Here is a 14,541-nt window from a genome sequence, read left to right on the forward strand (position 1 = left end):
TTGACGAAACGTTCGACGCGCTGTCAGGAGCAATATATTTCTCAACGCTCGACCTCGCTAGCGCATACTGGCAGGTTGGAGTCGCCGTTGCCGATGTGCCGAAGACCGCTTTCGTGACGTCACGCGGTCTATTCGAATTTACAGCAATGCCGTTTGGATTGACGAACGCCCCAGCGACGTTCCAACGCCTGATGGAACGCGTATTGCGCGGACTTACGTTCGAACATTGTCTCGTTTATCTCGATGACATTCTCGTATTTTCAAGGTCGATCGATGATCACGTGGCTGGACTACGAAAAGTGCTGGAGCGACTCAGGGAAGCCGGTCTGAAGGCGAAACCCAGCAAATGCCAGTTCGGGCGCAAAACGATGGACTATCTGGGCCACGTGGTGTCGACGGAGGGCATAGCGCCGCAGGAAAACAAAGTTAAAGCTGTACGCGAATTTCCAGTGCCGAAAAATCCGACGGTTGTCCGAAGCTTCGTGAATTTGGCAGGCTATTACCGAAGGTTCATTCCGAAGTTCTCGTCGATCGCGAAGCCGCTCTTCGATCTACTTCGCAAAGGAGACGAATTTACGTGGACAGATGAGTGTCGAGCGGCTATGGATTCACTGAAGGCGAAGCTAACGGAAGCACCGATCCTGACGTTTCCTCGATTTCAGGAGCGATTCTACGTGGCTACGGATGCGTCGAATACTGGGTTAGGCGCCGTATTATTTCATAAAATAGATAGAAAAGAGAGTGTAGTTTCTTACGCGAGCCGTACATTGAGCGAGGCTGAGCAAAAATATTCGGTAGTCGAGAAGGAAGCCTTGGGACTTGTATGGGCAGTAAATCATTTCCGGGTATATTTACTTGGACGACCCTTTACTTTAATTACCGACCACTGTCCGCTGAAGTGGTTAAAATCATTTAAAGATCCGACCGGAAGAATCGCGCGCTGGTTAATGATATTGAGCGAATATCAATGGGATATCGAACACAGGAAGGGGCGCGAACATGGAAACGCGGATGGGCTTTCCAGACGACGGACGGAAGGAGCGGGACCGGAAACAGCGGATGTCGACGGAGGACAGCGTCTGGAAGAGCTACTGCCGCCGCTAGCCGAAGGGAGAGCCGAAGGCGGCGAAGTAGAAGAAGTGAATGCCGTCGGACTGCTACCAAGATGGACGATGAGAGAGCTAGCCGAAATGCAGGCCGAAGATTCATTGTTGGGCCGTGTGCAGCAGCTGTTGAAGGACGGAAAAGAACCGCAGTCGAAGCAATGGAAGACGACGTCAGCGGAGAGAATTTTTAAGCAGGTATTTGGGACGCTGCACTTACGTGAAGGGGTAATATTCCGCCGAGTCGACGTGCGCACGGGGGCCCTTACGGAAGCAAAATGCGTTCTCGTGGCGCCGAAAATAATAGTACGCGATATTCTACACGATGCGCACGATGTGTTGGGGCACATGGGTGAAACGAAAACGTTTGAGCGCTGAGGCGACAGTTTTGGTGGCCGGGATTTACGAACGACGTAAATGAGTATGTCAAACAGTGCGACGTCTGCGCTGGAAAGAGAGATCCACCCGGAAACAGGAGAGCACCAATGAAGAATGTACCTATTGGGCGCCCCATGGAAATGGTCGCCATGGATTTCGTTGGGCCGTTACCGCTGACCGAGAGGGGAAACCGACACCTACTCGTCATCGCTGACTACTATACGAAATGGATCGAAGCGATTCCGACTCGGGATCAGAAGGCGAATACGACAGCTCAAGCGTTGCTAGAGCAGGTGAGCCGGCACGGCATACCGGTAGTGATGCACTCCGACAAAGGGCCTAATTTCGAAGCGAAAGTAATGAAAGAACTATGTAATTCGCTGGGAATGACTAAGTCACGCACGACGGCGTACCATCCCCAATGTGATGGGTTAGTAGAGAGGGCAAACCGCACGTTATTAGGCATGCTTGCGAAGTATGGAGAGGAGAACCAGCGCGACTGGGATTTGAAGGTTCCCATCGCATTATTCGGATATAGGACGGCAGTGCAGTCGTCCACCGGCGTATCCCCGTTTGAACTATTATACGGTCGCGAACCACGAACGCCCGCCGACAACGCGTTCGGAAATCCGGGAAGAGCGCCATTAGAGCCGAGTGAACACCTGAGCGAGTTGACGGAACGATTGGCTGCGTTGCGCGATATTACCGAGGGAACATTAGCTGCCGCACAGGCAAAACAGAAGAAATATTATGATGAGCGTTCAAGCGAAACGCTCGAATATAAAGAAGGGGAAATTGTATATTTACACGTACCGAGGGTGAAGAAGGGGTGCGTCTCCAAACTTACGCGATTTTGGAAGGGGCCATACGAGGTTGAGCACGTTTACGATGAGGCTACCGTAAAGATTCGGCCAGTTAAGGGAGGTCGAGCTCAACGGGTCCATATAAACCGTCTGAAACCATGCTACCGGACGCCGATCGCGCAAGGAGACGAGCAGCAGAGCGAGATCGAGAGACGAGAGGCACTGGACCCTCTCAGAGAAATCGTTGATGCTGAACCTGACTTCGACCTCGTCTTGGAATTCAGAAATTCGCCGCGGAGGGCAGGAAATACGGACGAGCAACATGCTGAAGGGGAGAAAGACGAATTAGCGGAGGCCGAAGGAGTTGAAGAGGAGACGGAAGACGAAGACGGCGCCACGGAAGTACCGCAGGGGGAAAGACCGCGTCGCGTCATCCGTCTGCCACTGAGATTGCGAGATTATGTCGTCGACCTCGACGACGAAGATGAAGATAAGTGACTCCTAGAGGACTCGTAGAGTAGATAGGTGTATGTGTCGTAATGAGGGTCGATAGTCGGTAAATGTATGTGTTAGGGAGTGCCGTCCTGTAGAGTTGAGTTGTTGAGCTGTAGTTGAGTTGTTGAGCTGTTGAGCTGTTGAGCTGTTGAGCTGTTGAGCTGTTGAGCTGTTGAGCTGTTGAGCTGTTGAGCTGATGAGCTGTTTAGTTGTAGTTGCTGTTAAGCTGTTGAGAGTTGTAGTTGATGTGAGCTGTAGAGAGAGGTCGCAGGGGACGCGACCAAGTTATGCCGGAGGGATGTAATACGGGACGGTAGGGGGTTAGAATAATTAGTATGTGGAGTGACGTAATGGACGCTGATTGGTTGGAGTGTTAGTTAAGTAACCGGACTCTAGAATAATTAGGCAGTCGTCGTGATAGTGATTGTGCCGAACGGTGCCGAGCGGGTGCCCGTTGTAACGAATAAACCAGTGAAATCCGACTCGATCGTCGTCCGCCAGAGGCGCCGCACTACACTTCCTTTGAAACTGTTTGCGAAGAGACTTGGGACTTCAGAACGCAGATATATTGTCGCAAACAAGACGCGTGTCAGAATAATCATTGTAGAGCAGGCGTTTCTGATCATTTCTGTCAAGTAGGTGCCTAAACAAACTTACCTCATCCAGAAGAAACAGAAAAGTCGAAAAAGAAAGGAAAACAAGATAATTCTCGCTTCGTTTCGCAGTCAAAGAAAGCGCCGCGTACGGGACATCAGGTAACAATCGTGGGGTCAGCAAAAAATCCCGTGATGACAGGAGTTTCATATCCCTCTCTCTCTTATATCTCTGCCCTGGGCTACTATGATGTCCTTTAGCGCACGCTGTCTTAAAAAGATATCCTTGATATGGACTGGTCAACAGTCCGCAGGGATGCTCGCCAATAAAGAGTTATTATGACGGGATACCTTGAAAAAGGAACACGAGTCCATATTAATGGATCTTGTTCAATCCTATTCTTTTCTGAATCCGAATCTACCACCGATCAAGACCAAGAGAAGCAGGCTCGTATGGGCTTCTTGGGCATTGAGGCCAACTCTGCCAGTGACCCGGAAGACAAGGAGGATGGCATGGCGCCATTCATTTATCCACGTCATATTTCCGAGGCATCACCCCAGGCAAAACGAGCCTGGCAGGTAATTGACACATGGATGGGCATGGAAAATCTCGTGCCCATCCAAGGTGACACAAACCCTGTGACATAGATCGAGCGCAAGCGTCGGCTAGCAGTCCGAACGTCGTCCGGACCGAAACAGTAAAACCGATGACGACGGCGCCTCGGAGCCGAGTCGCCAGGGTGAGACGGATTCTGATCGACAAACACTCCTGACTACTAACGTTTCCCTGTCCTTTCGTATAGATACACGGGGAGGCGTCGTTGTCAGAAGCACCACCACACAACAACAGCAAAAAAACAACAAAAAAAGAAAAAAGACCACGCAAAAACACAAAAAAAAACTACGACAGACGACGCATCCACCAGACACACCGTCTCACCACCCGAACAACCGCAACAACAATTGCATCAACAACAATAGCAACCTTCGACGGCGCGCTGCCGACAGAACCCGCAGCGACCGCTACTGCCACGACCGGCAGAGACGCTGAGACTAGTCAAACGACGAGTAACGCAGTCCCGTTCGGGTCAATCAAACCCGTCAACCGGCCGCAGGAAAGGCGGCAGAGGAAACGTGCGCGGCGCCGCACGCTGAGAGAAAAGACTCAGACTCTCATTCTCTTTCTTTCTCTTTTCTTACTCTCTACTCTCCGCCGAAAAAACTCTTTATTAAAGCATCAGAAAACTATTAGTTGTACTTTCCTGTCACGTACACACACACACACACACGACAACGTAAACGCATTAGAAAACAGGTCAGATGCCGAGTACGCGATAAACGCCGATCGGCTCTACATCAGAACGAGATTAGAAGGAAAAGATCCTTACAAACGCGAGAGAAACGTTTGGAAAAAGCCAAGCGTTGCATAACCTGTGTGGGTGACATTCGACTCACCGACACAGAAATTTTCGTCTTGGAAAGCCGACCCAATAGCTTCTGAAGGAATTTGACTCGTTTGCCTGCAAGTTGCGCAGACAATATATCATGTCGATGCGCAATAGGCAGGCAACGGTGTCATACGAACGTCATCCGTATGCACCTCCCTCGAAGTGGATACCAACCACGACAAACAGTGGTTCACTCGAGGAGTGCATTCGCAAGACACGCACCAGCATCAAGACTATGCCGGTCTCAATCCCCAGATTCAACCTCACGTTACCAGAACGACGTGCGTTGAAAGAGCTTGGAAGACGCTCAGTCATAGTCATTATGAAGGCAGACAAAGTTGCTTGCATCGTGGTCCAGTCTCGAGACGAATACGTCGAGAAAGGAACATTACACGTCAATGACAGTAAAACGTATATACCACTTGATGCAAATCCGACTGCCGCAATTGGCGATGTTATCAATAACAGCGTTTAGGAATTTCTGGACGCAAATCTGATAGATCAAATTACAGCCAATTATCTTAAACACGAATCTGCGGATTCAATACGCACGCAGGTGCTGTATTTCTTGCGAAAAATACATAAGAACCCCCACGGTTTCCGGCCAATCGTGAGCGGTTGTTCGGGACCAACCGAAAAGATCTTCACTTACGTTGACCAGATATTACAACCGGTAGTCAAATTGACTACAAGCTATCTTGGAGATAGCTCTGCATTTACCCTATTTAGAGACGACAAGATTCCCTAAAAACGTCATTTTGGTCACAATTGACGTTTCTGCCCTCTACACGTCCATTCCCCAAAAGGAAGGTATTGAAGCTTGTGTAAAGGCAACTAGGGACTACTATCCGAATGAACCGGATTTACCCATCTTGGACTCTACCTTTCTTCAGTACTTCCTGCAAGCCAATGTGTTTGAGTTTGACAAAAAATGTTTCTGCAAAATTTGCCACGGCTGTGGAGACAAAGGTCGCCCCGTGCTTTGCAAACCTCTTCATGTCTGGCTTGGAATCAGTGTTCCTTAAAAAGAAATCACGATTTCTACTGGAGCCACTCCATTGGAAGAGGTACATTGACGACATTTGGCTTACATGACCATATGGAGAAGAATCTCTATTGGCCTTTTTGAACCGCTTGAATTATTTTAATAAACGCATAAAATTCACTTGGGATTACAGTCTCGAAGAGGCGGTTTATTTTGATGTTAAAGTATTCAAAGGCGAGCGTTTTGCCCGCTGTGGAACACTCGACACACAGACTCACTTCAAACCTACCAACGCATTCACATACGTACCCGCTTCTTCGGCCCACCACCCGTCTGTCTTCAAAGGACTGGTGAAGGGCGAAGATACACGCTACTACCTACGCACGACATCGAGCAAAGAAACGTACGAGGAGACGTTGGAAAAATTCAAACAACGTCTTCTCCATCGTGACTACAACCCTCGGATGATCGATGACATTCTAAAAACCATGCCATTCGATAAACGATGCTCGACAAGATTGCAAAGGATTTGGCTGCAACAGACCAAGTCGATTCAAACACGACGACCACGACTCTATCCTCGCAACCGATTGGAAAGAAGGTCCGAGATGCTCCCCTGGTGTTTCAACCGTATACACGCGTTGGTTCCCAAAGATAAGAGACAAACTCGGAATCTATTGGGAGACCACAATGGGCAGAGACCCTGTTCTAAAGGAAATCTTCCAATTATGGCCTATAAACAAGCTTCGAATTTAAATTGTTAGAGGCGAACTCCCCAAATATTCCCTGGTCCTGATCCTCCTCTCGCTGACGGTTATCCGTCTCAAATGACGGCTCCGAGATCAGTATTAAAACCCCGTTGCTATCCTTGCAACTCTGCTCAATGTGGAGTTTGCCCAATCTTAAACGTCAGTGACACATTAGTGTGACATAGGCTAGCGCAAACGTGCATTACATAACGAAGAGGGTTCGCCAGTCGTTCGATGGATATGACCTTGTTTTGGTGAGCAACAACGGGCTAAAGATTATGGATATGGCTGGAACACGAGGTAAGCAATGATTTACTGCCGACGGACTATTCTAATATGGATTTTAAACGTTAAGGTCTGGCGTTTTGGGGACCTCTTGCACGCGACATTTTTGCAGTCCTAATGATCATGTGGTGCAGAACGAACAAGGTGGAGAAAAAGCAACGCCTGAAGATCCGATCCACGAGGAAGCAACCGATGGAAGCGACGCCCGATGCGACGCCAGAAGAGACTTAACTGAGACAAAAGACTGGACAGCTTGAGTACATACTCACACACTGACTAGGTATAGTTCGCGTCAGTTAATTACTACTGGTATTGATTTATTCAGGAGGGAAATGAATTCGCTGCGACGCGAAGTTAGTGATTGTAGCAGACGTTACGAAGCAGTGAACGCTGAAATTCGCCGTTCATAGATTTGTTTTATATTCAATTAATGCGTTTGTATACAGACTTCAATGAGCTCGCGACAACGAAGGTCTTACTGAAGAGGGGGTGAATGTTAAGGAAAGAGACTTATTTGTTTGTATTACTTCTATATATAGGTTAAAAAACGTCCGCGCCAATTGAAAAGAATCGCCGTCTTCAGCCAGGCAATGAACTTCGAGACCTCGCGTCTTAGTCGGAACTTGGCTCATCCTCGAACTGTAGAGGGCACCGGAGTTTAGTGACCGGATTTGTCAGAAATATGACGAATATTAAAAAAATGTGAAATACACTGAAATGCATGATTCAAAGTTTTCTGTTTGCAAACAACGCGCTAAAATACATGTTTGCCTAAATTATGTCAGCAATCAGACTTTCCGTATCGGCGAAATTCGTCTTTAGAAGTATGTTCTTGCCTAAACTTCCCTAAGACCTTAATCCAACATCATCATTGAGATCTCAGATCTAACGACAAAAGCTAACCTTGGAAATACAAGTTCAGCAAAATGAGAGTTTTTATCCTAATAGTTTCAGTTCAAGACCGAAATGTTGTGCATTCCAGCTATGCCTTCTCTGATATTCGCTTAGCGAAGTCTCCTGTTCTACGACAAGTGATGCTTCGGCTCCACGTTTTTCTATTTTGAATTCGACCGCATTGAAACCCGACGACGTCAGAATCTGCCACATCTCAGCCGCGCGACTGAATTTGGCATGCATAATCTGAACAAAAAAACGCCCAAGCTGTAAAAGCGCTCCAAGTTATACGCTGCGTATCTGGTGAAAAACACTTCTCCAAGTACTGGGTTGCATATATCTGTAGAGAAAAGTTTTGCGTTGTTCTGTCTACGTGTTCTCCCGATTTTTTGAGCAAAAAAGATTTCTTGAAATGGGAGAGATGCATCAAAAATAAAAATAGTACTATTTCGGCAATTTAGCGAAGTGCTAGCTATCCTCTTCTATTTCGTTTATAATATTAACTTTGTTTGTTAAACAAATTAATTAGATAAGATAAATTTGTCAAAATTTCAAAATAACGCCCAAAGGGCCACAATGCCAATATATTTATTCTTTGCAAGGAATTATATCATAGTAAATGACACAAGGGTAAAAAAGAAATGAAAAGGATGCTAATTTATCACTTACTTCTTAGCCAGCTTTCTTTTCTCGGCTAACACTCGGACTTAGATATTTTTCCAACTTTTGGACAGTATTGTTTTCAATGCCACTTACTATGTTCTGTCAATTGTTGGCGAACTGGTTGCATACAGTACTGGCACGTGCATATTTTCTTTTCGTTTTCCTCTGCTTTGTCTATTTTGCGCTTTTTCGCCACTTCGTGGTTTGAGGCACGGACGCCGACGAGTCCTCTTTTCAAAGATCTTGGCCACGGCCTGTCCCGTTCTGTCTTCTGGCTCACGGAAGCTGGCGCACACGGAGGGCCCCAACAGAACACTGATGGCGTCGTCATATTTGCCAACGTCGTCGATATATTAGGGCTTAGTGTCAGAATTATCCATTAACTGGTATATTTTATCGACTATTTTTCGTTGTCATTGATGAGTTCGGCAATGGAAAGTCGCCTTCCCATTTGCAAGTAGAGATACTCAACATGAAATTTCTCCCCAAAATTCTTATGAGGAACTTTGGGCGCGGGCAAGAGCGGTTCGCCAACGAATTCTACGCTTAGGGCGTTCAGAGAGCTCACTTCGGGACGATCGATGATTACAGGTGCCGTTTAGCCAGACGCTATATCCTCCATCTTAGAGTTCCACCGCAACGTTCCCTATATCATATATAGATGAAAGGGGAACGATCCCGCTCTCTTACTACGACGTTTTTCCCTCTCACGCACTTGCAGACACGATTTTTTTTCGTTTCAAGCGTAGGATTTTGAACGTGCCGGTAAAGATTCACTTCTTCTACGTCTTGGAAGCACGGCACGTGCTTCTTCTCTTCTTCCCATATCTTTCGGATGTCGTTAGCCAGAAATAACTCGAGAGAACGGAGAAGCTCCTGGCACGTCTTCTGAATAATGGCTTCGTTCTCTTTAATAGTCTCATCGACACCTCGCGTGTGTCATCGGTAATGCCGGTTCTTTTGCCAAGTGGTCAAATTTACGGTCTCTATCTCCTACATCTCCTTATTGTCCATGACTTCGAAATCGGGTTCAACACTTTTTTTGCGCGCGGATTAACAACTTAAAGTCGTCCTCGTCCTACAGATAAATACACTTCGCCACGCTTGACCATAACTTGTAGTATTTTTGATGAACTTATTGGCCAGTGTAGACATAAAATGTCAAATTTCTAGCAGCACCTTTATGTCTGTCCATGCGGAGAATAGACAAGAGAACATGGACCCGGCGGGCCCGCAGCAATCCCGGTCGGAGTATAATACCGCCGGAAGCAATATAAACGAGGCGGCTTACCGCGCGACCGGGCCGTCTGCCATCGGCAGCGGCGCCTTATTCGACTCGGACGTGGGTACAGTGCACCCACGCATGAATGTCCCACCTTACCCTCCCCGGACATAGCCGCGAAATTCAAAATGAGTAGGATTTACTATCTTTTCGCTAAAGCGAAAGGATAGTCGATTTATTTATCTAAGATTTGGTCAAAGGATCAGTCGATCGAATGCATAGTAGTCGCGTAATCCTTCAAGTTACGGCAAAAGTAGGTTTTGTCGTTTCCTGGCGAAGTTCTCTCAGCGACTAAGCTACTTCTTTCCTCAAAACGCACCAGTCTAATATTTTATTAGCATTGTTCGAAGCGATTTTTTGTTGGTTTTTGGTTTGTCTGCAATTCGGATCTGAACTATCGTTGCTAAGAGCGTTTCTCAGAGCCTACGCTACAAATCACGATTCGCCGCCCTCGCGAAACAAAATAAAACATGATTTAATTACATTGGTCGAAGCGATTTCGAATCTTTCGCTTCGTTTAGAAGTTATTCGTTGTCATGGGCGTGGCTAGTGCGCGCGCAAGGTCTCCCCACCCGAAAAGGCAGTAAAACGCACATTACACTTAACTTTGGTACTGCCCGTTTTTTAGCTAATCCTATACTAAAGAAATCCGCCCGGTAATAGAAGGAAAACGAAAAATCGGTCTCGATCTAGTGGTACCGCGCTAGGGCGTGACAAAGGAAACTAGCCTCGCGTTCGCCAGGCCCTTCTCCCTGCTCTCCCGTATGTCCACGGGAGGGGAGAAGGGCCTGGTATCTGGAAAATCACGTGGTGCCTTCTTTTGGGGGTGCGGTTGGTATGACGCGGTAGGATGTGACGCCTCTCTGATAAGTGCTAATAAAGTTGACCTTTTCAAACGATCGCGCGCGTCTTGAACATGGCTGAAAGCGTATCGCGTAAAGCAACACGGCTTCTTAGGGAAGTCTTCGGTCTCCAGTCGTTTCGCGACGGACAGCTAGAAGCGATTGAAGCAGTAGCGGATGGCAAAGATGTTGTGGTCAAGCTGACTACTGCCGGTGGTAAATCCCTTTGCTATCAACTGCCACCTTTGCTATGCGGGTCTTCATCGTGCTGCCTTATCGTCAGCCCATTGCATGCGCTAATGATAGAACAGGTGAAAAACCTACATTTTCAATTTGCACTTGCTATACCCAACCGTTTTTCTAGGTAGCCAAACTCCAGACATTGGGACTGAGTGCAGTGTCGTGTGTATCTGTGTCCCAATTGGAGGAAATTCCTGAGTGTGTTCTGAATTGCTGCCAATACTGTAATTTATATACTAAACTCATTCATTTTTATACCTCTCAATTTGTTATAGTTTATCTATCACCCGAGTGCGTTGTAAGCTCAAAGTGGCTAACCCTTATGCGCACCAGAGTAGGAGATCGAGTGAAGCTGATTGCAGTTGACGAAGCCCATTGTGTAACTGAATGGTTAGAGAGAGTCATCACTTTACTATTGTAACTCTATGATGCTAGGGCTAATTTTCGACCGAATTATTGCAAAATTGGGTCTGTGAGGTCTCACTGCAACTGCCCCATCATGATTCTTACAGCCACAATTACACGACCTCAATTAAAGGACGTTAGGACAAAGTTGAACATGGTCTACCCAGTGTTCATAGAAAAGCCTCTGAATCGTCCGAATTTGTTTTTATGTTCTTATTAATGAAGATCAATGACGAGGTACGGTGTTGTACATTTTTCTAGGCGGACTGTTTCAAACTATTACTGATAGGCAACACTGGAGCCAATTACGACCATGCTTCGAGAGGATCGAAGTGTGAAAACCATAATCTATGTTGGAACAAAGGCATTAGCTACGACTCTCTGGGAGATACTCTGCTGGTCTGGAAAAGTTGCCATTCACCACTCCTCTCTTACATACGGGACTAAACGACAAACAGAGGAAGATTTCCGGGCAGGAAAAGTGACAGTGGTTATCGCCACTATAGAATTTGGAATGGTACCAGAACCATCTGATAATGTTTTCGTGAACCTTAATATATGTTCAAGGGTATCGACGTGAGTGATGTTCGGCTGGTGCTCTACTATGGCGTCCCACGTTCAGTAATGGAAGTTTACCAAATGTTTGGGAGAGCTGGAAGAGATGGTAAGTCGTCCACCTGCGTCCTGTTATACAAGTCGCTGAGTCTAAGAGGAAAGACTGTCGATTCGTCCGTATCAACCCTAATTACCAGTAAACAATGTATCCGAGCACGCTTCTGCCGACTGCTTGATTCGTCCTACAACGCTGATAGCCAGAGAGACTTTCCCTGTTGCTACCACTGTGACTTTGATCAAGACGATCCTAACAAATTGTTTGTTTACCCAAAAACGAGGCCTAGAAAACGCCGAATACACCGTGGCCAGAACGACCAGCAGCCTCAAGTAAAAATCCAAGTTTCTACTTACATGAGGAACCTTCTGGCTCGTCGACTGCTTTCGTGGAGACGACGAGAAGCTGAAGCCCACCGGATGTTCTCCTTAGGAGTGGAAGGAGTTGCAAGCAACGCGCTGCTAGAAAAGATAATAGACGTCAGCTCCAGTATCCGTACCGTTTCTGACGCAGAGAGAATTCCTGGTGTTCAAAAGCGTTTTGCGGCATCGTTGTTTCAAGCACTTCATTTTCCAGAAAATTCAATAGAGCACGATCATTGCTAGTGTGTTTATCTATAAGATCAATAACAAAAGAGAGTTACAATTCGATGAAATCCTCTATATTCTCAATATTTCTCCTAGGGATTTCGTGGGTTGCTGTGGGAACGTCGAATTCTTCCTTCTGCAGGTATTTCCTAAGCCATTCCTCTACCTTTCTTATGCCTAGCCTTCTGGGGTCAGAAAATCCGTGCGACGAAGACTGTCTTTGCTCTTTCAACTGTGCAACTCCTGAATCGTTCAGAAGGGTAACTATTCTTGAAATGTCGTTTTCTGAAGAAGTGGTCGTGTGCTTAGCAGGTCTGTAGATCCCTAGTGACGTTTCGCATTCTCTGTCGGCCTCCAAGAGATGGTACGCTACTTTGGAGACCAAAGCTACGTGAGCTTTTGTTAGATTCGCCCCACTAGAGCGCACCGTATTCTTGATAAGCCTGAACGAACATTTTCCGTTATCAAAACAGCACTAAGAGAGGACTTACAAATTGTAGTGCTCAACTAGCTGGTCAATTGGCTTCCCTCCTCCTTTCCTCCCTGACATATTGACCGTGCGAAAGTTAGTGTGAACGTAGGCAACAGTTGGAGACCAATCAGCCGCAAGGTTGGCCAAAAGATTCGCCGCTTCGTTTGCGTAGTTAACCTTGTGCCCACCAAGAAACGGGAGAAGCCAAAATCGCCACATCCTGATTATTTCAGGCCCGTTTTCGTAGCGAATAGCATCTCTGGGATTTAAGTAAAGAAATCCCAGGTGCAGTAACGTCCTGTGAGAGGCGTACACGTCGTCCGTACTGATCTCGGGAAAAGACGGATTTTTCACTTGAATCGTCACAGCAAAGAGGTTCCGCGCCGTTGCCTCAAACCATCTCTCCTTGTCATTTTCTTTGATTTCGTAGTTGTCGTCTTTTGTTGTCATTCCAAGGTGATTGCAAATAGCCAGAATTAGATGCCCTTGGAAAACCTAGCAAAATGTCAGAAAAACAAGGTATTTGACTGGTAGAATGTGCTGTACTAACGTGTAGAAAGAATTCGTCAGCTTGCTGAAATTTTTTTCCTCTCTTGTCTATCATTGACAACCCTAGAGCGTCTTTGAGGTGACAGAGTAAGCCTTTGGTATCAGTGTCACCCCAAAACGTTTCTAGGCAAAGGCATAGGCACTCCCACATAAAATGAAAGTCACCTACGATGAGTACGATGTAAGTAAATTTCAGCAAGAGCATACGTACCAGGTGATTCTTTGGCCCAGTTTAGCTTGTTTACACCTATTGGCTCAGGCCTTCTGATTCGCTTGGCCCCGTGGATGTTTTTGCACGTGAGCTGGTCTCCGACAACGTTCTATAAATGATGATTATTTAACCTGATGTAGCAGAGGGCACATACCACTGCTGTGTCGTCCTTTTTTCCTAGATCACTAGCAAAGACGTCGAGAATACGAATGTTCCCATCTCTGCAGCCCTCGTTCACATCCAGTATTTCAAGGGGAGAAATTTCTGGTTTGCATGGGACTTTGAAAGATTGCAATGTTGGGCAGAAACGTCGCAATTGAGAAAAGGCTGGAAAATAATTTATCAGGAACCGTTTGATGTAGTTCACTCCGTTTAGAAACAAGTGGTCGTTGTCGGACAAGGATGGCAAAATAGCAGCTTCGTCAAGCAAATGACGTGAACGTGCCTGTACGTATACATCAGGCACGTATACAAATAAAATAACGTTTTACCACCCTAGTGTCAGGTGGTACTTCCGGAAGAGCCTCATCAAAGTCAATGACTAGTCGTGTAGTCATGTCCCAACGTTCAAGGCGTTTATCTTGAAAAAATATATCAGTGGCAAAAAGTAAAACAGAAAGCATGAGTCGTACCAGTTCTTTCATGGCCGACATGCTTAGTTATATTGAGATTGTCGTACGCTAAAACTCGAGCTTTGTTATTCTCAGAGACAGGAACAGCCATATTGTCGGCTATGCTTTTCAGATGCCTCCAACTGTGGCTGTAGGATGTTGAGACTCCAAGAGTGTTCATACATCTCATTACCTTTTTGGCAAGGAAACTTATATCACTCACACCCAAGTAGATTAATTAAAAATACCTGTTTGCTCGCAGAATTGCTAATAAGAAACTTGGATATCAATGTTGGAAGCCATAGTGCTGTGTCTGATGACGATCGATTTTTCATC

The 14,541-nt window shown here is 46.4% G+C and overlaps 1 protein-coding gene and 1 long non-coding RNA gene across 2 annotated transcripts; both read left to right on the forward strand.

Moving 5' to 3' along the window:
- Positions 1–10,594: 10,594 nt before the first annotated feature.
- Positions 10,595–12,404, forward strand: LOC136190065 (ATP-dependent DNA helicase RecQ-like). The gene is made up of 8 exons (XM_065978140.1): positions 10,595–10,831; positions 10,885–10,984; positions 11,036–11,150; positions 11,196–11,301; positions 11,391–11,402; positions 11,455–11,682; positions 11,733–11,829; positions 12,397–12,404. The coding sequence occupies exons 1-8, from the start codon at positions 10,595–10,597 to the stop codon at positions 12,402–12,404; spliced, it is 903 nt and encodes a 300-aa protein (XP_065834212.1).
- A 1,032-nt stretch (positions 12,405–13,436) lies between these two features.
- On the forward strand, positions 13,437–13,662 carry LOC136189888 (uncharacterized). The gene is made up of 3 exons (XR_010670472.1): positions 13,437–13,462; positions 13,511–13,564; positions 13,615–13,662. It is a non-coding gene; the product is annotated as an uncharacterized lncRNA (long non-coding RNA).
- Positions 13,663–14,541: the final 879 nt, after the last annotated feature.

This window comes from Oscarella lobularis, chromosome 8 (assembly GCF_947507565.1).
Source record: "Oscarella lobularis chromosome 8, ooOscLobu1.1, whole genome shotgun sequence".
In the NCBI taxonomy this organism is placed as follows: Eukaryota; Metazoa; Porifera; class Homoscleromorpha; order Homosclerophorida; family Oscarellidae; genus Oscarella; species Oscarella lobularis.

Excerpts from the sequence above, each read along its gene's own strand:
- LOC136190065 (XM_065978140.1), top strand. The coding sequence starts at position 10,595 with ATGGCTGAAAGCGTATCGCGTAAAGCAACACGGCTTCTTAGGGAAGTC. Across the intron at positions 10,832-10,884 it reads ATGCGCTAATGATAGAACAG|GTAGCCAAACTCCAGACATT; the intron begins GTGAAAAACCTA and ends CCGTTTTTCTAG. Across the intron at positions 10,985-11,035 it reads TCTGAATTGCTGCCAATACT|TTTATCTATCACCCGAGTGC; the intron begins GTAATTTATATA and ends AATTTGTTATAG.